This window comes from Tauraco erythrolophus, chromosome 16 (genome assembly GCF_009769465.1).
Source record: "Tauraco erythrolophus isolate bTauEry1 chromosome 16, bTauEry1.pri, whole genome shotgun sequence".
In the NCBI taxonomy this organism is placed as follows: Eukaryota; Metazoa; Chordata; class Aves; order Musophagiformes; family Musophagidae; genus Tauraco; species Tauraco erythrolophus.
This window is the reverse complement of record NC_141480.1, coordinates 20,707,332-20,731,645: the sequence shown is the minus strand read 5'-3', so window position 1 is coordinate 20,731,645 and position 24,314 is coordinate 20,707,332. Positions and strand designations below refer to the sequence as shown.

The 24,314-nt window shown below is 58.7% G+C and overlaps 3 protein-coding genes across 3 annotated transcripts; 1 reads left to right on the top strand and 2 right to left on the bottom strand.

The window, feature by feature from the left end:
• The first annotated feature begins 976 nt into the window (after positions 1–976).
• WDR55 (WD repeat domain 55) lies at positions 977–2,933 on the top strand. Its single transcript, XM_086621590.1, has 8 exons — positions 977–1,000; positions 1,105–1,229; positions 1,343–1,443; positions 1,513–1,600; positions 1,795–1,974; positions 2,090–2,189; positions 2,291–2,460; positions 2,618–2,933. Exons 1-8 carry the CDS (start codon positions 977–979, stop codon positions 2,931–2,933), a joined length of 1,104 nt encoding a protein of 367 aa, XP_086477716.1.
• A 2,055-nt stretch (positions 2,934–4,988) lies between these two features.
• DND1 (DND microRNA-mediated repression inhibitor 1) lies at positions 4,989–8,571 on the bottom strand. The gene is made up of 5 exons (XM_086621868.1): positions 8,482–8,571; positions 7,321–7,447; positions 6,739–7,200; positions 5,604–6,014; positions 4,989–5,334 (listed from the first exon to the last, which is right to left on the bottom strand). Exons 1-5 carry the CDS (start codon positions 8,569–8,571, stop codon positions 5,318–5,320), a joined length of 1,107 nt encoding a protein of 368 aa, XP_086477994.1. The 3' UTR covers positions 4,989–5,317.
• A 403-nt stretch (positions 8,572–8,974) lies between these two features.
• HARS1 (histidyl-tRNA synthetase 1) lies at positions 8,975–23,926 on the bottom strand. Its single transcript, XM_086621905.1, has 13 exons — positions 23,840–23,926; positions 22,884–22,973; positions 20,939–21,058; positions 20,643–20,738; positions 19,988–20,113; positions 17,846–17,953; positions 16,332–16,430; positions 13,591–13,684; positions 13,361–13,488; positions 13,019–13,261; positions 11,594–11,710; positions 10,679–10,825; positions 8,975–9,409 (listed from the first exon to the last, which is right to left on the bottom strand). Exons 1-13 carry the CDS (start codon positions 23,924–23,926, stop codon positions 9,350–9,352), a joined length of 1,515 nt encoding a protein of 504 aa, XP_086478031.1. The 3' UTR covers positions 8,975–9,349.
• Between the last annotated feature and the right edge of the window lie 388 nt (positions 23,927–24,314).

Genomic DNA, 24,314 nt, shown 5'->3' with positions numbered 1-24,314 from the left:
CTCCAGTGTGGGCTTCTCCCCGGGCTGCGGTGGGTCTGTGCCCCACCAAGTCTGCCATGGCTGCGGGGGCCGCTGCCCCTCACTGTGGGCTGAGGGCACCCCCTGCTCCAGCACCTCCTCCTGCTCCATCCGCACTGACCCGCCGTCTGTGTGGCCCTTTCTCTCAGATCTCAGCCCCCTCGGGATGAACTTGGCCCAGTGCCACCCTGGCAGTGGGTGCTCCCAGCCGCGCCGCTGCGGGCATCTCCAGCCAGGCGATGCCGGGGGGTGGGGAGGGGGCAGCCCCCGCCTTCCCTCTCTCCCACTGCAGGTCCAAACCATATTTTGGGCTCCTTTGTCCCCGATTTAAATGGGGCGTTGGCAGAGGTGCCGCTGTCGGCCCTGGCATGAGGGGACGGGGGTCCGACCGGGCCAGAGACCGCTCCGACCGCTTTGGAGCCCGGGAAGGGACAGGGGGTGAATCCCTCTCCCGCTACCAGACCCCTCCCACATCAACCCCGCACAGCCGGAGTGGTGCCCTGGGCAGGACGCGGTGCCCTGCCAGCCCTGGAAGGGCGGGCACCCGAGTGACGCCCCCTCCTCCGCACCCCCCGCGCTGCAGCTCCGGGCGCCCGCGGCGGCTCCCGCCGGCGAACGACCGAAAAACAGGAGGAGAAAAAAAAAAAAACAAGGAGACGGGAAAAAAGTCCCGGCAAAATGGGCCAGGGGTGCCCGCGGGTTCGATCCCCTGTCGGGGCGCCATGAAGGCAGGACACAATGCAGCCGAAGTAACCGCTGGGCTATAGCCGGCCCACGGGTGGCGACCGCGCCGCGCGATACTAGAGGAGCGCAGCTGCGGGGAGGGACTATGCAAATGAGAGGGTGGTGATATGCAAATGAGATCACCCCGGTATGTTAATGAGATGATCGCAGTATGCTAACGAGGGGGCGGTGCTATGCAAACAAGCGCGGCGCCTGCGCCCGGCGGCCGCCCAGCATGGCGGAGGCGGAGGAGGAGGAGGTGAGCACGCGTGGAGGGCAGCAGCGCGGCCCCGGCCCCGATCCCGGTCCTACCGGCCCCGGTGCTCCCGGCCCGCTCTCCCCCAGGGCTGCTCGGAGCCGGAGGTGCGGGAGCCGCGGCTGCGGGAGACCCCCGAGGACATCTGCTTCGATGCGACGGCCAACGCCATCGCCCTGCACCCGGCCCGGCCCCTGCTGGCGGCGGGGGACTTGGACGGCGACGTCTACCTGTGAGTGGGGTCGTCCCGCCGGGGGGGGTCCCGCTGTAGGAGCCGCTGGGCACCGGCCCTCGGGGCGCCCCGGCCTCCCGCGGCCCCCGGCGAGCCCGCCCCGGTGCTGGCAGGTACTCGTACTCCTGCACCGAGGGGGAGAACCGGCAGCTCTGGTCTTCGGGGCATCACCTCAAGTCGTGCCGGGACGTGGCCTTCTCCCAGGATGGGCAGAGTGAGTGCAGGGGACGGGGGGTGGCACCGGGGCGCGGCAGGGGACGCCGGGACTGATGTTGCTCCCCAGAGCTCTTCACTGTGTCCAAGGACAAGGCTGTCCACATCCTGACCGTGGAGGAGGGACGGCTGGAAACGCGCTTCCCCAAGGCCCACGGGTAGGTCTGCGCCGGCAGCTTGTCCCAGGCGGCCACCACTGTGCCAGTGTGCCCTTCCCTCCGTGCCAGTGTGCCCTTCCCTCCCTGCCAGGGCTACGCAGCCCTGAGGCCGAGTGTCATCCTCGATGCTCTGGGCGCCGTTTGCCCCCAGCATGAGCCGTGACTGTGCTGGTGTGGGGCTGGGGTCTCTGCAGCTCGGCCCTCAACTGCGTGCTGCCCATCGACAACCAACTCTTTGCCACGGGCGATGACGGTGGGATGCTGAAGGTGTGGGACCTGCGCAAGGGTGATGCCATCTTGGAGGCCCGTCAGCAGGAGGAGTACATCAGCGCGATGGCCGTGGACGGTAATGGGAAGATCCTGCTGACCGCCAGGTACCGAGGGCTCCGTGGTGCCAGGGTCAGGCTCCCCCGTGCCTTTCCTTAGGGCTGGAGGAAGCGCCCTGCGCCACGTCCCATGCGCATGACATGCCCCTTCCATCTCCCGCAGTGGTGATGGCACCCTGGGCGTCTTCAACGTGAAGAGGCGGCGCTTTGAGCTGCTCTCGGAGCCGCAGAACGGGGACCTGACATCTGTCGTGCTGCTGAAGGTTGGCGCTGGGCCCCGCCGCGGAGCAGGATCCTGTGGATCCCTCTCTACACCCTGGGTTTCTTGTTCTGCCTCTGCCTTACTGTCCTCCATCTTGCCTAGAGAGGGAAGAAGGTGGCATGTGGCTCCAGCGAAGGCACCATCTACCTCTTCAACTGGGATGGCTTCGGGGCTGCCAGCGACCGGTTTGCTCTGAGGGCCGAGTCCGTTGACTGCATGGTGCCCATCACGGACAGCATCGTGTGCGTGGGGTCCCTGGACGGAGTCATCAGGTCAGGGGGATGCGGTGGGGCGGGGAGGGCGCGGGACGAGATCCACCTTTCGGAGTGAACGGAGGGCAGCCTGTGCCAGTGCAGGCAGCTGGGCTTGTGGCGGACCAGGGCGCCGCTTCCCAGCAAGGTCCTCACCGGGACCACCCGCCGTCCCCAGGGCGGTGAACATCCTGCCCAACCGAGTGCTGGGCTGCGTGGGGCAGCACCTGGGCGAGCCCATCGAGCAGCTGGCAGTGGCCCCAGGCGGGAACCTCCTGGCCAGCTGCGCCCACGACCAGAAGGTGAAGTTCTGGGATGTCTCTGCCCTGCGGGGGCTGGTGGTGGACGACTACCGGAAGAAGAAGAAGAAGGGGGGCCCGCTGCGGGCGCTCAGCAGCAAGGCGGTGGGCAGCGGGGAGGACTTCTTCGCCGACCTGCGGGACGGGGACGAGCCGGCAGCGGCGGTGGGGAGCGACAGCGACGACAGTGACTGAGGGGCCGCGGCCACGCAGGGCCCGGGCTGGGGAACCGCTGGCGGCGCCCTCGTATGGGGTGGGCAGCGCTTATGGGGTGTCCCAGGATGGGGGGACACTGGGGATGGTGTGGCAGAGGGTCCCAGGGGAGCGTGGGGTGTCTCTGACACAGGACCTGGAAGGGGGGGGGCCCTGGTGTGTGGGGAGGACTTGGCTGGGGGTCCCTGGTGAGAGGGACTGGAGCGAGGGGGTGGGGGGTCATGACTGATGGTCCCTGGCACGTGGTGGGTCCATGGATGGGGGGATGTGGCTGGGGGGTGGCTCTGAGATAGGGGGGGACACACACATGGCTGGGGGTCCCTGGTAGGGATGCAGCTCGGGGTGGAGGGGTGTGATGTGGTGTGGGTGTGGGTAAATCTGGGGTTTGTTGGTGTGTTTGGGAGTCCTGGAATGGGGGTCATGGAGGTAGGGTGTTGCTCCAGGGGGTGACATGGGGTCCTGGGGTGCCTGGCCTGGGCAAACGGGTCCATCCCTTTCCTGAGTGCCTGCGTGGCCCCCGCTGCGCCTGCACCGTGTGTGTCAATTAGCCTTTGTTAATTAACTCAGACATGAGCTTTAGTACAAATAAACCCAGTGCCTTTCAGTTTTCAGCGCCTTGTGCCGATGGTTTGGTTCACCCCAATTCCCTGGCACCCCTGGGCACATCCTGGATCTGGGGACAGGGTGGCGGGGTCGGGGTGGTGTTGGGAGAGCATCCTGTGCCTGGCGTTGGGAGGAAGCCAGTTGGTTTTTTTTTTTCCCACTGCTCTAAGTGGCCAGGGATGCCCGGCTTGGCACAGCAGCATGGCAGCCTTGAGGAGTGCCCTGGGCTGCAGAGCCAGATGTGTGCCCAGTGGTTGGGCATGGCCAGGTAAGCGAGGCTCTGGGTGCAGCAAGGGGATAAGAATGGCCCATGGAGGTCCCACAGGAGGGTGGCACAAAAAAAGACACGTTGAACCCCTGCAGTGTAATGAGGAACGCTCTGAGGGCACCAGAAGTCACTCGGAGGCTCCTGCAGGTGCACAGACAGGGACGGTGAGGGTCCTGGTGCACATCAGAAGGGACAGACAGACCGCCAGGGAGTACAAAAAGGCACCCGAGAGTGCACCAAAAGGCTCTTGGGGATCCCTGAGGATCTCCAAAAGGAATAAGGATGGCACTTGAGTGCTGCCTAAAGGGACTTGGTGAGTCCCGATGTGTGTCAGAAGGTGCTGGTAGAGCTCTGGGAAGCAGATAGGTGTGCAGGGCCGTTTCAGGTGCACCAAACAGACTCAAAGCCCCAGGCGTGCCCCGAAATGCTGTTGGAAGCCCTCAGCACTCATCAGAAACCAGTTTTAGACCACTGGGCACACTGCAAGGCACTTGGGACACCCCAGAGAAGAGCATAAAGGTGCTATGCTGTCCCAGAGGTGTACCCAAAGACCGCTGGGGGCTCACCGAAACAGGCAGAAAAACCAGGGTGAGAAGCCGGGGACACAAAGGTGTCGGTGCCAGGGAGTGCTGCTTCCCACGGGGCCCACCGGGCTGTGGCTCTGGAACCTGGAGGTTACAGGATGGATCCAAGTCCCACCCCACCCTGGAGAAGACAGGCTTGGGGGGGGGGGGGGGGGGGGGTGGGGCGCAGGGGGAAGAGCACCCAGACGGCACCAGACAGGCAGGGAGCTGAGGATACAGGAGCCAGACGACGTGTCGCAGCCGGTGCTTTTCCAGCTACTTTAATACCAAATGAACAGCACATGGCCGGACCTTCTGGTCCCAAAAAATCATTCATAGGCAGCCGGGACCCCCACGGCTGCTCCGCCGCAGTGCAAACAGCCCCCACCACCCGGAGCCTGCGGACGCTCCCCTCGTTGAAAAGCAGCTCCAGCAGCCCAGGGAACGTCTCCCGTTCACCAGGGCGGTCCCCGTGCGTGGCCTTGTCCTCACGGGAGGCTGCTCCTCAGGAACCAGTCGTGCCAGTGGAGGAGACGGTCACGGCGTGAGCCCCGGGAGCCCCCAGCGTCCCCTCCGCCTCCCCAGCCCACACTGGCTGCCTCTCCAAGCAGCTGGTGCTTCTCCCAAGACCAGCACCGGGCCCCTCCACCGCAGCAGAACAACACAAACCAACTTAAAAAAATGCCAAACTGGGCAGGTAAACCAAAAAAAACAACCAGAACCATCCCGAAAGGCCGGCTGGGGACAGGGCAGCTGCCACGGACCCGGCCAGCAGCCCCATCCTCCAGAGCTGGCTCTCAGAACAAACCCAACGGAACTCAAAGCAAAGCTGGAACAGGGCCAGGTCCCCAGCGGGGCTCACACGCTGCTCCTGCAGCTGGCGGCACCAAGGGTGGCACGGGTTCAACTCACGGTTCGGGCACAGCGGCTGCCTATGTCGGCTGGCATCCTGCAGCGGAGAGGAAAGCATCAGGCTCGGTGCGGGGAGCAGCACCCCAAAACCCCCTCCCCTTGCATCCTCTGCTTCCAACCAGGAATCCCACCCGGAGCTCAGAGCCACCGGGGTCACATCTGATGGGGAGGTGACAGCGTCCCAGCCCTGCCTGCCAGGCTGGGTGCCCCCCACGCACCAGAAGCGTGACAGCTCCACGCTCCCAGGGAACACTCCAAGGCTTTGGGAAAGGCAGGGGTTGGCACTGATGCCGTGTGAGGACTCACCCAGCATCCGCAGAACCTGCAGCGCCGCTGCGACCTTCGCCTCCTCGTGCCCGCTCCTGCCTGGCCCGTCCTGCCGGACCCACGTGAAGCCACTGAAAGGCACGGGGCACCCCGGGATCACCACTTGGCACCAGAACCGCAGCCACCCGTTGGGGTTCGCCTGGACGCACTTGGTGAGGAACAGGGGGGTCCCCAGGTACTGCCTCCGGCACAGAGCGGTGAGGCGGTCCAGCGCGTTGCGCAGCACCGGAGACAGGGGTGCCTGCCTGGGGACCCCCAGGCACTTGTCCCCCTGCACCCGGCTGGACGATGGCTTCTCCTCACACGACGACGGATTCTCCTGCAGTTTCTGCTTCAGATCGGGGTTCACCCAGTCCACCTTCATCTCCACCCCACCGAGCCTCATGTTTCCTAAGAGAGACCGGCAGCAGCTGGCAGGAGATGCTCACGCACCAGCCCTCCAGTATGACCCCATCCCACCCCCCAGCATCAGGGGCAGTGACCCCACGGGTGGTTTGGCACTGACGACCCGCACAGGATCCCTTCTCCTGCCTCCGCCACCCCTCACGCAGCCGCAGGGCAGTTGCTTCTCCATCTCCTTTTGAAACCAGGGTGGGCTGGGGGTTGGGAAGCTCAGGGGACTTCAGGGGCAGCCTGCATTTAGGGACAGGTGCCAAGACGTCAAAGCCAAATGCTTCTCAGCTGGGGCAGCAACGGGTACAGATCAGGGCTTTGGAGGTTCCAGTTGGATGTCTGGGAAACATGTCCCATGGGAGGGCAGCGGAATCAGGGGTGGGGCACTGAGGGGTAGGGCATCTCCGTCAGGAAGGTTTAATAACTTGGTCCCAGCTCTGGATGCCCCGGACTGGTACTGGCGATGCTCCTGCTCTGCGCAGGCAGCTGCCTGAAGCCCTCCAGCAGCCCCTTTACCCCCCCACCGCCAGCTCTGCACAAGGACGGCCGGGCATCGGCCCTACTGAGGACAGCTGGCCTCCCACGGGACACAGGGAGAGAACAAGGGATGTCTCAAGGCTGAAGTCACCTCCCAGCTGAGCCTGGAGGTGGGATCCTTCCTTAGAAACTCCAGGAAGACCAGCCCAAGCAGCATCCCACAGCACCCTGGCCTCCCACTTACCTTCCATCAGGGTTTTCTTGGCCATGGCAGCAGCCCGGTGCGAGCTGTATTTCAGCACAGCGAGCTGGGCCCGTTTCTGGCAGGGGCTGGCATGCAGGGTGACGCTGAGGACCCCCTCCGTGACCCGCCGCAGCACGGCCTCCAGCTCCCGCCGGCTCACCGAGGTGGCCAGGCCGTCGACGCTCAGCTCGCACTTCTCCGTGCTCTTGCACACCACGATGGCGCAGCCCTCCCGCACCTTGAAGTTGTTGAAGGCGGCGATGGCCTCCTTGGCGCCGCGCCGGTTGCTGTACTTGGCGTAGGCAAAGCCGCGGTTGAGCCCGCTGAAGGTCATCATGAGGCGAAACTCGTAGAGCTTCCCCACGCTCTGGAAGAGCGGGATCAGCACGTTCTCGTACACGTCCTGCGGCAGCTTCCCGATGAAGACCTCGGTGCCGGCCGGCGGAGGGTCGCCCACCCAGCCTGCAGGTGCACAGTGACATGGCGTACGTGGGTGAGACCCACCTCGCCTCCATGCCCACCAGGCACCCCACGTGCCATGCTCCCAGAGCACCACGGCGCTGAGATGCTCTTCTCCCATACCTGGCGGGGGGCCACCGTATCGCCTCTGCCCGTTGATCTGCACCAGGTTGATGCCGGTCTCTCTTGCCCAGGCAAGCAGAGCCATCTTATTGGCCTGGTTGATACTGTTGGTCCACGTCTGAAGAGGGAGATGACATCAGCACTTGTCTGGCTAAAGAATTTCCAACCTCCCAACTGGGGCCTCAGGAAACCTGAGGAGCCTCTCAACCCTGCACATCCAAGGGACTACCCTGCCCATTGTCAAAGCCTGCTCCACATGACTAAGTCCAGCAAGTTTGGTGGAGCACAAGGACACCAACCCAGTTCCCCTATGGATGTCTGCAAGGGCTTTGAAAGCCAAGACAGAAGCAGCAGCTGGTCGGCGCTGCAGGAGCGGGCTGGAGCACAGAGCCAAGGTGACCCATCACATCATGAGATCCCAGGCAGGCTGGGACCCCAGGAGAGCCAACTCTCTTCTCTCCAGCATCTCCTCAGACTTCTGAGGACATCAAGGAGGGCCTGAAGACACCATCCATGTGTTTTAGCTCATTAAACACTGCAAAGTCTCATCAGGGCCCGTACGCTGAGTGGGATTAACCCCAGCTCTGGCTAAAATGCAGATTGGCTGCACCTTCACCTCGTGCATCTCCAGGTGCATCACCAGGTGGTGGCACCTTTGTATCTCCAAGGGGTTTCATCCTTCCTGAAGACCAGAGAACACCTTCGGATGAAGGTGAGGACCCATACAGGAGAAACCGCTGCTGAAAGGGTGCAGCAGGACCAGCCGCGCACCCCACAGTGCCTCCTGCCGCGGCTCTGCAGCGCCCAGGGCTGGGTCCCAGCACGGGGCACCTCCGTGCCCTCCGGCACAGGTGCCAGGGCTCTCAGGAGAGGCAGGACCTGGCTCTTCCCCAGCGCAGCCCCGCCGATGAGGTGCCCACGGGGCACCGGGACCCCCGGCCCCAGCTCACCGCGGGGGAAAGGGCTGGGACGGGACCGGGACCGGAACCGGCGCCGCCCGCCGGTGCGCTCCGCCACGGGGCAACGCACCGAGACGGGTCTCGGGGGCTCCGCTCCCCGGGGGCGCCCCAGGAACCCCCTCCCCGCTTGTTCCCCACCCCGGGAAGGGTCGCCGTGCCCCGCACCGAGGCTCCCGCCCGCCCGCCCCCCCGGGCCGCCCACCTCCGCCTCCATCGCCGCCAGCGCGTCTCCCTCTTCTCCGCGCTGCCCCGGCCGGGCTCTGGAAGGTTCCAGCGCCGCCGCTCCGCCCATCGCTCCCCGGCCGCTCCGCTCCGCCCCGGGCGGGGCAGGGGGGGACCCGCCGGCAGCGCCCGCCCCGGCGCCGGGGAGCTGCGACCCCCCCCGGCCCTTCCCCGCGAGGAGGCGGCGTGGGATGGGGCACTGCCTGGGAGGGGGCACGAAGCTGGGGACCATCGGGCACCCCAGGGGACCGGGGGACCCGTTTCACGGGGAACCCACGCGGGGCTGCTCCGGGAGCTCCGGGCTGGCTGGTGGGGAGCTTTGCTCAGCACATGGCACAGGGGTTGGCAGCAGTGGCACAGCTAGAGGGAGCCACACAGCTGGAGAAATGTCCACCATCCACGGTGACATTCCAAAACGCAGCTGAGCAAATCCCTGCCCCGAGCGGAACGCAGGGACGGGAGGCACGGAGTGGGAGGGACAGATTTATTGTGTTTCTGGGAGCAGCACCTTTCCCTTTCGCTCGGGATACGGTCACCTGGCTGCGGCCAGAGCAGGATGTTCATTCCAAGCGACGGGAACAACGAGCCGGAGCCCGGAGCTGGGGTCTGCTGGCAGCACAGGGCTCCACGTGTCACCGCCGCGGTGGCCGATGGCCAGGGCACGTGGGAGCGGTGGGTGCAGGCTCTCTGCTCCCGCCGGGAAAAGGTGGGCACGAGGCAAGAATAAATACAGCTTTCAAAGGCCCCCCCAACCCCGCGCCCGCTGCTGCGTGGCAGGGTGAAGGCATTTACAGGAGGAAATCTGTCAGCCAGAATCCAGCACAGGAGCAGACGTGGCCAGAAGGGGTTCAGGGCCGGCTCGTTCGCATCCTGATCTCCTCAACCAGGCTCTCCCTGCGAACGTTCACCTACGCGGGGGGAGAAGCACAAAGTTGATCAATACCACACGATGCTTGATGCATCGTGACCTCCTCTGGTCCCAGGGGAATGGCCCACACTGTGCTTGTGGCCCTGTGTCTGGGGAGATGGCACCACGGTGCTGGCACCAGTCCCTCCAGGGGGATGGAGGGGGCTGCAGAACACACGGAGCTGAACCTGTGAGAGCAAGCACGTGCCTGCAACCCTGCCAAGCCCTCTCCTGCCCAACAATCGTAACAGCCATGCTCTTCCTGCTGTTTCCTACTGGTTCCAAAGCCAAACCAGTGCATAGATCAGCACTGGTCCCACTCACTCCAAGAGGGCACCTCCAGGACCCTCAGCGATGGTCCCGTGCCTGGGACAGAAAGCGTGAGCAGCCATTCATCTCACTGAATTGCCCCTCCCTGTTTCCAGGCTCCTGAACTGAGGAATAGCTGGGAGTTCAAGGAAGCCACATGATGGAGAACTCTCCAGAGCTGGAGACAACAGTGCTCCACAGCTCCAGGAAGATGCATGGGGTGAGGAACTGGAATGTGAGGTGTTACAGAAGTCCCTGGAGAGACCACTGCTTGAAGAGATCAATGTGTAAAATCCTGAGAACCCGTTACAGGGGCCTTGGTGGCAAACTGACACCGGGGCATGCGCTCCACAGCAAGCCAAGAGGGGCTGAGGAAACTCACCTCACCCAGTTCTCCAAAAACGCACCCGCAAGGCCACCACCATCAGTCCATAGGTCTCACCTCGGGGCTGGCAGCCCTGGCTCGCACCTCTCTGCCTACTGCACGTGGAGACCCTTCCCCTCACCGCACCTTCTGCGTAAGCAGCTTTGTTAAGCCTTGGAGGCTCTTCCCATCAGGTGGAAGTGCCTTACTCTGCTGATGTCCCCTCTGGGCACTGCACTCAAAACATGAGCTGGCAAAGCCACCTTGCTGTGTACAACCTGATGGCACTGCTGCAGAGCAGGGCACAGATGGCACTGTTCTAGGCACTGGAACAGGTTGCCCAGAGAAGCTGTGGCTGCCCCATCCCTGGCAGTGTTCAAGGCCAGGTTGGATGAGGCTTTGGGCAACCTGGTGTAGTGGAGGGTGTCCCTGCCCATGGCAGGGGGGTTGGAACTAGATGATCTTTGAGGTCCCTTCCAACTCAAACCATTCCATGATTCTATTCTATGATTTATGATGGGTCTGGAGGGGTGGTCTGAGCTGGATGAAGGGTGCAGAAGCCAATCCTGCCTCACGCCAAGCTACCACGAGCCTCACCTCCTCCCTGGTTGCCACGACCCGCAGCTTGACGACTCCATCCTTGAGCTCCTGCTCACCCACAATGGCAACGAGAGGGATGCCCGTGTCCTCGCAGTACTGCAGCTGATTCAGCAGCTTGGGGTTCTTCTTGTATAGCACTTCTGCCTGGAAGAGAAGCAGAGCACACCACCATGATCAGCACTGGCCTGTTTTTCTGCACTCCCTCAACCAGGCATTGCTGGGCCAGTCTGCTAATTGCCATCTGGTGAGCATGGAGGGGTGTTGGCGGGGAAAAGATGGGCTAATGGAGAAGGCTGGACATTACAGCTAACGAGGAATGCAACACAGCTCAAAGGTACTCACAAGACACTGCTTATCCTGGGAAAGCACCAGCTCTAGTCTGGGTGCACCAGACCAGGGCTGGCACCTGTGGTGTCCCTACGGGGTCAGGAGCCCAGCAGAGCACCCAGGCATCCTCCTCTGCTCAGCCATCCAGGGAGTCTACCCGCAGCAGGCAGGGAGCAGGGCCCTGCCACCCAGCTTGCCTTTGGAAAACAGCCCAGGCCTCTCCCTGGCCCCACTCTCCCCAAATTGCAAGGCTCCAGGGATTTTTTGCTTTTTGTGGAAGTGGCATGGTATCCCAGCTGCCATGCAGCAGGGGCTGGAGCGTTGCCTGCTTTGGGAATCTGTCCTGAGAGAACGGACAGAGAGCAGCCCCTGCAGTGTTACAGGGCTGACCGAGGCACGCTGCCCAGCCCTTCCTGGAGAACACCCGATTTGAGACACTGAGAAGAGGCAGGCTCCATTCAGGAAGGCAATCTGCTGCCCACCTTCTCCCTGACTCCTTCCTCCCAAAGCAAAGCCAGATCTGGTTCATTCCTAGCATAGAGAGTGGACCAGGCATCTCCTGACTTTGCCATCATCTGGTCATACCTTGATTCCAGCATCCCACAGCTCAGAGATGAGCTTCAGTCGCTCCTCAAGGAGCTTCTTTTGGGCAGAGGCCACCAGCACCTGTGTTTCTGTTGTCCTGATCTTTTCCTCTGAGGCCTAGAGAAGGGACAAGACTCAAACGATGCCATGGACATACAGAGATATCTGAGACCCTATGAGTAGGATGGGTGACCAGTCCAGGTCCATCAATTTAGCAGTGAAGAGGATCAGGCTCAGTGGGACGAACACCATAAACTCAGGAGCGTCACAGAGCCCCCACAGCCACCATCCTGGAGCAGAATCTCATCTCCTGTGGTTGTTCCATGATGGGGGCTTAACACAGCCTCCCTCCTGCGCTGCAGGTGCACCCAGACTGGAGGATGTGCTGAGAATGAGCAACTTCCCTGCCAGCTGCTGCCTACGGGCTGTTCCTCCACACCCAAAGGTCTCCCAGAGATCTGCTCCAAGCAGCTCAGGAGCAGCAAGTCCAGCAGAAGCAGAACAGAGGCAGCTGCTTGCTCTACAGCTGAGCTGCTAACCAGGGGTTAGATTAACAGCAGCAAGCCAAGATGCTCCAGCGCTGTCAGGAGTCAACTGCTCCCATGGCAGATGCTGGATACTCAAAGAGGCATTTTCCTGCCGCTGCTTTTGCCGAAGGGAGAAGCCTTTAAAAGGTCACCTGCAGAGGAACAAACCTGGCCAGGACTGGAAGCGGTGGGGGAAAAATTCAGTTTTCACTTAGAAATCCCAATTGTCTGGCCACCAAGACACAACTCCCCACAACAGGCCTCTGGGGGAGGGAAATACGCGGCAGCATTTTGGGAGCCGACAAGGACCTACTGAACACCCATTGATCGGGACAGAGACCAACACATTGATGCAGCAACTCCGGTGAGGGGGAACAGAAAAAAGGTTTCTGGGAAACCCCCAGAGGCACTGCGCTCCCTGCCCTGGGACACCCACTCCCTGCCTGGTCTCCGTAGTGCCCTGGGCAGGACGAGCAGTCGGGCGAGGCTGCTGTCTCCCCACCAGCCTTGCAGAGCCGTGCCGCCTTGCCAAGGAGGACAAGAGGTCACACGGATGCCTAACAGTGGGGAACCCGAAGGCACCTGACCTGGGTACCTGGTACTGCTCAGGATTAAAGTGCCCCCTCCAGCTGCAGCTGAACAAGGCATGTCTGAGGGCTGCTGGAAGAGGGGTCTCATCTCCAGTGGGAGCCTCGAAGCTCTCTCCCAAGCCAGAGAAAACTGGATTACGTCCTGGTTCTGATATCTGCTGCAGAGCACAGTAAAGGCCTGGCTGGCTTCTCCATCAAAGACTGCAGCAAGGAAGACTCATTTCTGCATCTGCTGGACTCAGGGTACATGGGGAAGACATAAATCTTTGCTCTTTTTCTGTGCTTAGATGAGCACCAAAGGCACCTACCTCCACTCTCTGCTCCAGGATGGAGAAGATCCGCTCGATCCCAATGCTGACCCCCACGCAGGGCACCTTCCGCCCCTTGGGATCAAACATCCCCACCAGCCCGTCGTAGCGACCGCCTCCGGCCACGCTCCCAACGCTGGCTGCCTCCTCCACATGGTCGTTCTCCTGCTGCAGCAGGACAGCCTCGAAGATCACCCCCGTGTAATAGTCCAGGCCCCGCGCCAGGCTCAGGTCGAAGGAGATCTGCAGGGCACAGGGAAGCCCCGTCACTGGGCGCACCTGGGAGGCCTGGGCTGCCCGGCCACGAGGGCAGCACCTCCACCAGCCTCTGCACCTCCTCACCTTCCCGGTGATGCCAAACAGGGTCAGGTACTCAAACAGCAGCTTCATGTCACCCAGCCCCTCCTTGGCCAGCTTGTTCTGGGACAGCTTTGGGTCCTGGAGAAGCCGCTCGATCAGGTCCAGGCCACCTGCAGGAGCGAGCCATGCCTCAGGTGTGCCTGCACCCCTCTGTCGCTGGCCCTGCCTGGCCTGGGAGAACAAGGCCAAGGGCTCGACCCCACAGTGCTCACCGTGCAGCTGGACGTACTCCCCGATGTGATCCGCAGCCTCGGGAGAGAGCCCCTTCTCTCCCACCATCTCGCTCCTCACTTCTTCCCACGGCATCTGCGAGAGGAGAGAAGAACATCAGCCACTGCTCCAGGGACGTGGTGTCTCCTGGGGAAGGTCTCTGGTGGTCCTGTCCAACACAGATGAACAGACGTACCTGCCCTGAACAGATCTTTACACGGCAGAACCCCAGCAGTGTCAGCGTGGTTAAGAGGTGCGTGAGAGAAGCAGCAGATCAAATGCTCTCAAGAGCACGGTCGTTAACTCCATCTCTTCTACTTCTGCACAGTCTGTTCATACCCCAACCCTGCAGGCAGCAAAGCTGCCCAAAAACTTGAAGCCCCAGGACAAACACTTTGGTTTTGATTTCTGGCCAGAATCGAACACCAGTATTGTAAAAGCACCAAGTTTGGGAGATGTCTTGGTGCTGTGGTTTCCCTGGTTAGTGACTCACTCATAAACACCACCCAAGAAAAGTGTTGCTTGTCATGCCCACCACCTGGAAAGGTGCGAGGAGATGGCTGGGTGACACAAAAACCCAACGTAAGCAGAACACGCTGCAGTTTTCTGACTGACCAAGGGGTGAAAGAGAACCAGTCTGGCTCACATCCAGCTGCACTGAGATAAAGCACAGCGTTTCAGTACGAAAACAAGGAGATTATCCCATTCTAAAAAAGCCCAATCCTCCCTTCCTATTGTTTTTCCACACGTACTGAGCCCCAAAACCTACACTTTGGTCATGCCTTTGCAATGGATGTCACTGCTAACAGCACTTTAAGTGAGTCTTCCTCTAGCTGACTTCATTCGGATGAGGCCTCCAAAGGAAAACACAGTCCATCCTTGAACAAAGTGACAAGGGGACGCTTCTCCCCCCTTGAATGGGATGAGACACGAGGCTGCTTTGTTTAATAGGGTTTCACAGGAAGGTTCAGAGTGCTTCTTTAAGCAGTCAGCCCACAGCATCCCCCACATGACTCTGAACACATAGAGAAATTCGCCTCCCAATTCTACTTTGGATCCCGAGCCAAGAAAACTGAGTTTCTAGAAGGTACTTCATTTTAAGGTTCCTCTTCCTTAGCTATTAGTAGAGGATGGTATACATATTTACAGGCTGATCTTCACTATTTTTGTATCTGACTAGGAGCTGCAGCCAAGACAATTAGCCACAAATAAAAAGTTGGACCTACACTGGCACCTTTCCCTCCTCCCAAAGGGCCACACAAGGGCCTGAATCCCTTAGAGACCTCCGCAACAGCCAGTGCTCTTGAAGCAGCTTGCTGAGCACAAACCTGTGGTGCCTCCTGCCGTGGGTCTTACAGGAGCAGCTGCACAGAGAGGGCTGTTCTGTGTCACACCAGACCTGAGGAAGCCACACACTGATGTCTACACGCAGCACGTTTTATAAAACGTAGCTGTGCTACATGCCCAAACCAGCAGAGGTGTGAATGAAGTGACCAGGTGACGTGGGATGGGCTACCACCATCTCACAGCACCAGGAAGAGAGATCAAGGCACTGAGCAGCATGTTGTCCCCGTGGCTTTTTCTGCCCTGCCGGAATGCTGCCCAGTCCAGGCCAGCTCCAAGGAGCCCTGTTCCTAGCGAAACGTGCTGGCACTGATGGCAGACACGGACGAGCGTGAAGACGTGCTGCAGGGGCACACGGTGCAGGGCAACGCCAAACAGAGCAGCCTTCCCCTGCCCAGGAGGCAGGAACGTGCTGCTAAAGTTATTTTTCAGGTCTGTGTTTCTGATCTCTTACTCCTCCTCACTCCAAATCCTTTTCTCTACTTCCAGGTAAAATAGAGAAACCTTGTCCATACATGTCCACCTCACTTCTCTTCGCTGTCTCCCTCCTGAGGGTCCCACAAGGCACACGCTGTCCTGTAGTGCCCAGATCATGCTGAAACAGCCTGGCCAGCCACACGCACGTGCTGCAGACTCCACGTCCTTGGCAGCGACGCCAGACACCACGTCACCAATCAAGGACAGCACCAGCTTGCAGGAGAGCGTTTATGAACAAGGTCCTGGACAACACAAACAACTCCGGCAGCCTACTCACCTGTGGACTTCCATGTGACTCAGCCCTGTCTCCTGCAAGTCACGGCCTTACAGACTGTGATCACAGACTCTCACCGATGACGACACTGCTCTACTCCTGCGTTACTACAGAGATTTACCGTTTGCGTCACGCTCGCCTTGCAACCCAGGTCTGAAATTTTAGCAAAGGTTGGACCAGATGATCTTTCGAGATCCCTTCCAGTCTGGGCTGTTCTACTGTTCCAGGACACAACTGGGATTCCTCACACCACCTGACTGAACCCGAGGCATCTGAAAAGGCTGTTCAATGCCCTGGCTCAGTCTGGGGGCGGGTTTTCAAGATCCTGGTTTATAAGCAACAGCACCTTAAGAAGGCCACGGTTTGGGATGCTGAACCGCCCATGTGAAGAGCATTTTTCCCCTCTCTCCTTTCCATTTGTCAGGACCTCATGAGATACTGGAGAAGAAAGCATGGCATCCAGTTTTCCCACGTGACTGCTGTGCCCTGTGTGCCTCCCCTCCAGAGGAATGGGGGAACAAGGACAACTCAATGTTTATCAGCATTTTCCAGCCAGTTCTCATGGACCGTGGTAAGCGCAGCCCAGAGGGACAGAGACTCACTGAAACTCCAGCAGCAGCAGTTGCAGCCCAGGGCTCCAGCCCGTACCTTATCCAGTTTGTCAACGCTGGAGCAGATCGTTCGGAACTTGCTGTCTGGGACACCACAAACTGCAAACATCCCATCGAGGATGCGCCGATCGTTGACCTGAGGGACAGGGAGCAAGTCATTAACTATGAACTCAAAACAGATGCTGCAGCTGCGTCCAGTTTCTCTCCTCTCTAGTTTTAAACATGGAAGAGAAATTAGCAGACGTCTGCCAAGATTTTTTGCTGTTTCCAATTTTTGTTGCTTTCCTGTTCCTGGGGAGCTAAGCTGCCTCTGTGCCCACAGCAGGTCAACTGGCACAACTGGCTTCTACCAAGCCTGGGTAGATCTATCACATTCTTCTTCTAGAGCCACAGACATCTCCACTCAACAGAGAAGAAAAACTAATGGGGCCTACGAGTCCTCTCATGTGGACACACCAGAACAGCTCAGGAACAGATCACGGATTAAGAAGGGACATCTGATTGTGTCAAAATCTCACTAAGGGATTTTTTTTTTTTTTTGGACAGTCTAGTGAATTCTGTAGTTTAATTATGCTCTGTAATAGTAGGTAATTGAGGCCAAAGGCTCAGCTGGATTCAACGTTTCCATGAGCAGGTGAGAACTTCTACAATTAAATTAGACAGGAGCAAAGACTGCTCAGGAGTCTGTAATCCTGCAGCACCAACACGAACCAGACAGGGGCTCATGGAAGACAAGAATAACTGCAGGCAAGTCACGCTGCTGTTCCCCATTGCAGGGGTGCCTCCTCATCCTCAAAGGCATCTGCTTTCACCACTGCCCAAACACCCAGCAGCTGGACAGGCAGTTCCTGTGCAAGGGCAGGCCCCCCTACCCAGTGGGGGCTGCACACAGGAGCACAACACCCAGCCCATGGTGCTCACCTCCCCTGCAGAGCCCAGCAACAACCCAGCTCTGGGTCTCTCTGAGACCCACCACCCTCCTGCACATCAGGCACTCCTACCCATTGCTCTCCTACTGCTCCACACCTTCCCCCACCCTGCCTGACTCAGGCACCCAGCACCATTTGCTGCTACACCAAGATAACAGAGGTGTTGTGAAGGAAATAGCAAGCTCAAACTACAGTAGGGAATGACTCTTCTTCTGGAAGAGACCTCAGCCCCAGAAAGGACATAGTGGGAACGCAGGAGTCTGCACACACTGAGGACATGTCCCTGCTGAGGGGGAAATTGGGAGCTGGGACAAGGGCAGGGATCCTGGACCAAAGCCTGTGTTTTACTGCAGGCAGTGAATACGACAGTCACCTGGTCAGTTGGCTGCTGGACATTTTGCAGGGGGCTGTGGTTAGAGCTAGAGAGAATTCTGCTAACTGCAGCCTCAGGAAACCTCCTTGCATTCCCAGCTAAAGGCAAGTCTGAGCCAATGTCCAGCCTTTTAGCATATACACCATGAGGAGGCGGATGAACTTCTGGATCAAGCCTTAGCAGGTGTTAGAGTCGATGACAATGACCATGGCTTCCCACTGCAGCACAGGGAAAACCGCCCAGTCTCACCTTAATGAGAAAGTCCCCGAGCTGCAGGTCGCTCAGGATCTCGTGCACGATCTTCAGGCACTCAGCATCGGGAATCATCGGGTCGAACTGGCCGGCGATGTCAAAATCCTGGGGCACAGGAAAAGGCAGTGACCAACACAGCACCGCTGCCGTGGCTGCAGCAGTACGGCTTCGACCCTGCTGTCAGCAGCAGTTTGTTTACAAAAAGCAACAGAAATGGGATGTAAGGGAGCACTAGCCCTTGCCAATAGGACTCAGAAGGGACAGGCTGTGGGTTATGACCCCCTCCTCAAAGGCAGCAGTGCTCTCGTGCCCACTGCACTGCAAAGAGTTTGCGCACTGCGTCGTGGCCAGTGCAGATGTTTGCGAGAAGCCATTCTGCTCTCCCTGCTTTCTGCTTCTGGAGGTGTGTGACCTGCTTCCTGCCTCTGACACAGCAGTTTACTGTGTGATACACTTGGAAACAGAGATCCTTGAAAAACAACAAAAAGGGGACAGCAGAGCAATCATCAGCAGTAAATAAATAGAACAAAGGAACCAGGAAGGGAAGGAGAAAACTAATTATTTGGTATGACCTAAAAGTCAAATGCTTCGCCTTGATTCTTAGGATATTCTTTTTTTAAAACACATGCAATCAAGTTAATGATCAGGGAAGACGAGAGAAGCGACCTCAACAGGGGCAAGCCCAAAGTTTCAACTGAGAAGGCAGAAAACGGAATCAGAAAGCCCGAGTGGTCTCCAGCAGAGATTACCAGATGAACCAGCACGTAGAAGTAAAGCCCAACAGCAAGGTGTCTGAATGGGCTGGTACCCCATGGCTGCAAAACAGCAAAGACAACATCAATGTTCACAGAGAAACAAAACGCAGAAGCAACAAGAGACCTCTTATCCAACTCCCATTTATGAATCCCCAGATGCAAAGTCTTCAAGGAGATTTTTAGAGTACAAGCATAATTTTACTTAAGTGGGTAAATTTCAGCATGGCTTCACCAAGCTTCTCAAATAAATTGGGGCCACGGAGGAGGAAAGAGATGAGATGAGTTAATCCCTGCTGGGCTGAGTGTGAGAAAGGCTGATGCAATCCCCCATGGAAGTTGGGCAAGGTCTGGTACAGTCAGGAATGTGCCGCTGCATGTGGCACAGGTGAAATCTCACTGATAAAAAAATGACCAAAGGCTGGTGAAAAAGATGCAGAAAAAGCGACCAGGCTGAGCAAAGCATCTCCAGGGAGATAAGGTAACAGAGCTTGATTTATGAGGCCTAAGGAGGGGAAGATTTCTCTAAACATTTTCTCAAATGTTTAATGTTTATCTGGGAAAGGGGAAGAATCCGTATCAAGGGATGACACTACCATTTAAAGAGCCGCAGTGGCACAAAGAGAAGTAAACTATCAGACCCAAAGTTTAGCCTAGATATTAGAAGACTGTTCCTAGCTATCCTAGGAGCGAGATCTTGGAACAGTCTGTCAGATGAGACAGCAAGCAAAGACCTCAATTTGCCTGGAAATGGGAATTCCCCAAGCTGGAGGTATCGATATGAGGCTCTGAGGACTGTGTCAGTACAGCAGAGCAAAGCCATTCCTTGGGGCTACCACACTCGTCTGAGAAAGCCACGAAGGAAGTTGCTTTCTCACCTGTTCTGTAATTTGGCCTCTGGTTTTTTCTCTGCCTTTGAAGTAAAGACTGACTAAGCATGGGACAGAAGGAGCACGTGCTACGGCTGAGTCGCTCGCTCACCTGGTTCATGTGTCCTGCTAACACACCCAGGAGTTCAGCTGTTGTCAGATTTGGGATCAGAAGGAAATTCTTCCTCTCCACCAGGCTGGCAAGCACTGTGGGATAGACCAAGGAGCTGCCCTCCTCCACAGTGCGAAGCAGGCTAGATACCGGGGGCTGTATTACAAAGTTCCCTGGATACACCATCTCCCTGTGTCACAACCATCGTCCTCACTCTCCAGCTGTTTTGCACATCCCTAAGGGCACGCTAAGATCAGTGGATGCTCCTGAGCTTTCCACAGCCACAGGGAAGGCCACTGCAGGGTATCACAGCCTTGGTCCTATGTTTTCACGGTGCTCCTTCCCCACGAGTGCTGCCCAGCCTACAGCCTCGCTCAGCCGTGTCACTGTCAGTGGCCAAACTCACACACTGGTAGAACTCCCGGTAGCGGCCCCTGGTCATGGCCGGGTTGTCCCGCCTGTACACCTTGGCGATGTGGTAGCGCTTAATGTTGGTGATCTTGTTCATCGCCAAGTAGCGAGCGAAGGGCACCTGGGACAGCAGGGTTAAGGATGGGAAGGGAGAGGGATCACCCCGCCCACTTATCAGGCACAGGCAGTGCTGGGTCCTCACTATCTCCCCAACGCCCAGCACAATGTGGTGCACACCCGTGGGGCAAAGCAAGTGCTAGGAGACAGCTGGACTTGCCACAGCTCCCATCAGCGTCCCTACAGGCATCTTCCAGCTCCACCTGAGGCCGGATCTCAGTCTCATGTGGGCTGTGTACCACAGCAGCCTGGTCCGGGTACCCAGCTGTAGGAGAAACCCCTCTCAGTACAGACCTTCCTTACTTCCACATCGAAGCGTTACTTTGCCAAACAGAGGCAACGTACAGTAAACAGCTGAGCAAAGGTTCTGCACCCACTGAACCACACTGCCTGCTCACGCTCTCCCTGTAGGTACAAGGTCAGAGCCAAGAGATTGTCCTCCCTCCTCCTCCGCTGCCCTCTGGGCAGCACTGCCCCAAGAGGAGGGCAGCAAAGGTGACAAGACCCCCTCAGCACTGGCTGTGGCAGGATACTGTCAGGTCGTAGCGCAGGGACAGCAGCTCTCCTCCTTGATCTTTCAGATCATAGATGAGCTTCGAGTCTTCACCATATTTCCCTGTCAGTGTCTCCTACAAAAAAAAAAAAAAAGGACACACAGACAAACAGCATCTTTAGTGACAGAGGATCAGCCCTAGAGCTCGCAGAAAACAAGGAGAGAAAAGGAGGACCCCCTAGGAGATGGAAGAAGAAAACTCAGCCCTCAACACAGCGCAAGATTCCACCTGCAGGATCCTCAGCAGCTCGGGCAACTTGCCGTGTCCTCACTCACCTTCAGCTCAAACACCGGCGTATCAATGACCTCCGCTCCGTGGCGCTTGAAGCAGGTGATGATTGCACTGAAGACCCTCTCACGAATGGCCATTTGCTTGGGGTTGTAGTCCCGTGTGCCCTGGAGTGAGACACGGAAAAGAGCAGCAAAGGACACGTTAGGTGAGAGGAAGAAGCTGTCATACTGCTAACAAAGCCAGGGAGATCAGGTCCAGACACCAGATCTCGGGAGAGGTGGTAAAAAGCAGCACCAAAACCACTAGAACACACCAGGACGCAGCTCAGACATGACCTGCAGAGCTAAATCTAAGTCAGGAGTTTCACGACGCAGGAAACAAAGGAGCTAGCAGAGATCCAACAGTCGGAGTTCAGCGCTTTCACGCACAACAGCGCAGCTGGGATCTCTCCACAGCTCTCCCTCAGAAGGATTAGCCAGACCCCTGCGCGACGAGCCACCCCGAGGGGTGGGATCAGAGGACAGGCACACTTTGAAGCTGTGGAACAACCAGCACCTCAACAATTTCCAAACACACACAGAGCAAAATAATCTTTTCAGAGCGCAATACCTGTGAAGTGCCTGCCCACTGCTCAATGGGACGTGCTGCCTTTGCATTTCTTCGCTGTTAAGAGCCAACGAATTATTTTGATGACATTTTTAGGTTCTCAGCGACACATAAACCACTTCATTAACCAGACCTCCCACTTTCGTTTTCTGGAGACTGGCAGTTAGGCAGGAGGAAGCAGAGAGAGGCACTTCCTAACATCCCACCTGCAGGTCACACAGCGAAGATCAGCAGACTGAGGTGTCTGAGACAGGCTGGAAGCCCAAGCTGGGTTTCCCTGGCACTCAACGAGCTGCAAAATCCCTTATCCACATCTCTGAAAAGTGAAATATCCTTCCACTTCCCAGGTCTCACATCACAATTACATTTACCAAAACATACGATCAAGGACATGGACAAGGGAGACAATTTGAGACATTTCCTAAGTCAGTAGCATTAATGGAACTTCTTTTGTTTGTTACCAACGTTCATAACCACCTCCACACCACAGCATGGAAGTGCAGCTGGTCTCTGGTCAGCTGCCAGTAACAAAACACTAAAGTTACAAAAATATTTCAGCATTATGGACACTATTCTCAGGGGCCTGGAGACTGAAAAGCTACCTCTGAAGGAAAGGTCCTTCTGCAAGAGGACGTAGAAATGTCAGCAGCTGGCCAGACCGCCCAGTAAATGGGAATACCCATTCCCCCAGACTAAGGCAAGATCAAAACCCAGGAGATCTTCCTTGCTCCCTACATTTCAACATGTCCTGAGCATTCCTGGCAAACACTGCCAGGCACCTGGGTTTCCTTGGCTGGCTTCTGCTTCGCAGTTCCCCCACAAGGAGCCTTGCACCAGCAGAGCCACACCGGGCAGCACACCGTGCTCACCCAGCCTACCAGCAGCACCACCCACTCTGCCCAGGTTAACAGGGAAAAGGACCAGCTTGAGGATCCGTGATCCACCAGAGCCAGTGTCTGCAGGTACTAGCGGGGTCAGTGCTACAAGAGCTGAAGAGTCTTAACCCTAAACTTACCAGGGCAATGCAAGTCATGACCTTCCTTCGAATAGTGCCACCCAAGCAGGCAGGAGACCTCTCATGCTAGGCCGCTACAATAACGCTTGACCAAAGGGGAATTTAATTTCCTGACCACACCTAGTGGTTGGCTTGTCACAGAAGTACCAGAACATCTCTAAGTTAGTAGGGTATCTGGGTCAGATGCTGTCAGGGATGTTTTCACCCCTCTCTTCCCTGCTGCTAAAAGGGAAACAGAAACGAGAACAAAGACAGGCAAGTCTGCGCTGAGACTCTGCACAGGCGGGCGCGTGAGGGGTGCTGTATGTGCGCACGGGAGGAGGCGCTGCATACGGAAAGGGACATGAGCACGTGCTGGGAGAAGTTACCTTCGGGGTCTTGAGCACAAACTTGTGTTTCCCTTCATCTCCCCCCAGCTGCGCCTTCATCTCCAGCAGTTTCGCCACCTCCTTTGCGATCTGGGCAGGGAACAAGGAGGGCGCTGGGGGTAAGCCTATCTGCCAGGCCCAGCCCGCGGACCGCCTCCAGCACCTTCAGCCTCAGCACTCCCCGTACACCCAGACTTCCCAACCTCAATGCATCCACTATTCCCAGTCTCCCACAGCAACCAGAGGAGCACTCCCTGCTCCAGTACTCCGCTCCAGTTCTGCTACAAGCACCCCAATCTCAGCGCCTCCAACATTCTCTGACTCCCACGACCTCCATGACCCTTCACATCCGCCCCCCAAGTCCCCACACCTCCTGCCCTACCAGCATTCGCACCCCCCAAGGCCCAGCATCACCAGCTCCTGCTACGTACATCCCAGCATCCGCAGTCTCCAGCATCCTCCTCCCAATCCTCCCATCCCCAAACATCCTCCTCTCCAATCTAACGCCAGTATCACCAGTTCCCAGCCTCCCCTGCAGCCTCTCCCCAGGTACCCCAACCCCTCTACTCTCCAGCTGAGACCAGTACCCCCATCCTCCCCGACATCTCTTCCCAAGGCCACCGCTCCTAGCCCAGCAACAGCTACACCAGTGCTCCCAGCTCCCCGCATCACCTTCCCACTAAGCCCAGCAGCCCCACCCACGCCCCGATCACCTCATCAGCCCTCTCTCCAGTCCAGCACCAGTACCCCCAGTTCCCCCAAGACCCTCTTCCCTGTCCCAACACCCCCAGTGCCCCAGTCTCCTCTCCCCAAGCCAGCCCCCCTCCTCCCAGTCACACCAGTCTCCCACCGCCCCGCTCCTCCTCCAGCACCCCATTCCCAGCCATCCCCGAGCCCTCCCTCCCCCTGCCCCGTACCCGAAGCCCCGCCCGGGCGGGCGCTGAGACCGGCCTCACCTCGTCGGGATCGGCCTTATCCTGCTTGAGCCGCCGCACCGCCTCCGCCTGCGCCCGCACCGCCGCCGCCGCCGCCTCCTCCGCCATGGCGGGCCCGCGCCTGCGCGCTGCCGCGGCACGAGGGCTGCGCCTGCGCCCTGCGCATGCGCGCTGCCGCCCCGCGCGTTACCTCAGCGGCGGCCCCGCGCCCCGCCCCGCCTCAGCCCTCCCGCCTCAGCGGGCAGCGGCGCCCCGAAGCTCCAATAAATACCCGAAGGTGGGTTTTTTTTTTTGCGTTTTGTTTTGTTGTTTTGTTTTTTTTTTTTAATATATCAAACCACAGAGTTGTCTGCACGCGGTCCCCACGCAGCCGCGCCGGGCCCGTTCCGCGGCTCCCTGAGGGGCGGCCGGGCTCCCGCAGCAGCCCCGAAGGCGCCGGGCCCAGCCGCAGGCCAGGGCTGCCCCGTGCGGCCGCAGAGGGGTGATGGCGGCCGCC

Excerpts from the sequence above, each read along its gene's own strand:
- WDR55 (XM_086621590.1), top strand. The coding sequence starts at position 977 with ATGGCGGAGGCGGAGGAGGAGGAG. Across the intron at positions 1,230-1,342 it reads TTGGACGGCGACGTCTACCT|GTACTCGTACTCCTGCACCG; the intron begins GTGAGTGGGGTC and ends CGGTGCTGGCAG. Across the intron at positions 2,190-2,290 it reads CATCTGTCGTGCTGCTGAAG|AGAGGGAAGAAGGTGGCATG; the intron begins GTTGGCGCTGGG and ends CATCTTGCCTAG.
- DND1 (XM_086621868.1), bottom strand. The coding sequence starts at position 8,571 with ATGGGCGGAGCGGCGGCGCTGGAACCTTCCAGAGCCCGGCCGGGGCAG. Across the intron at positions 7,448-8,481 it reads TGGCGGCGATGGAGGCGGAG|CCTCTTCAGACGTGGACCAA; the intron begins GTGGGCGGCCCG and ends TGATGTCATCTC. Across the intron at positions 6,015-6,738 it reads CAAGAAAACCCTGATGGAAG|GAAACATGAGGCTCGGTGGG; the intron begins GTAAGTGGGAGG and ends GGTCTCTCTTAG.
- HARS1 (XM_086621905.1), bottom strand. The coding sequence starts at position 23,926 with ATGGCGGAGGAGGCGGCGGCGGCGGCGGTGCGGGCGCAGGCGGAGGCG. Across the intron at positions 22,974-23,839 it reads ATAAGGCCGATCCCGACGAG|ATCGCAAAGGAGGTGGCGAA; the intron begins GTGAGGCCGGTC and ends TTCCCTGCCCAG. Across the intron at positions 21,059-22,883 it reads TTGTGCTCAAGACCCCGAAG|GGCACACGGGACTACAACCC; the intron begins GTAACTTCTCCC and ends GTCTCACTCCAG.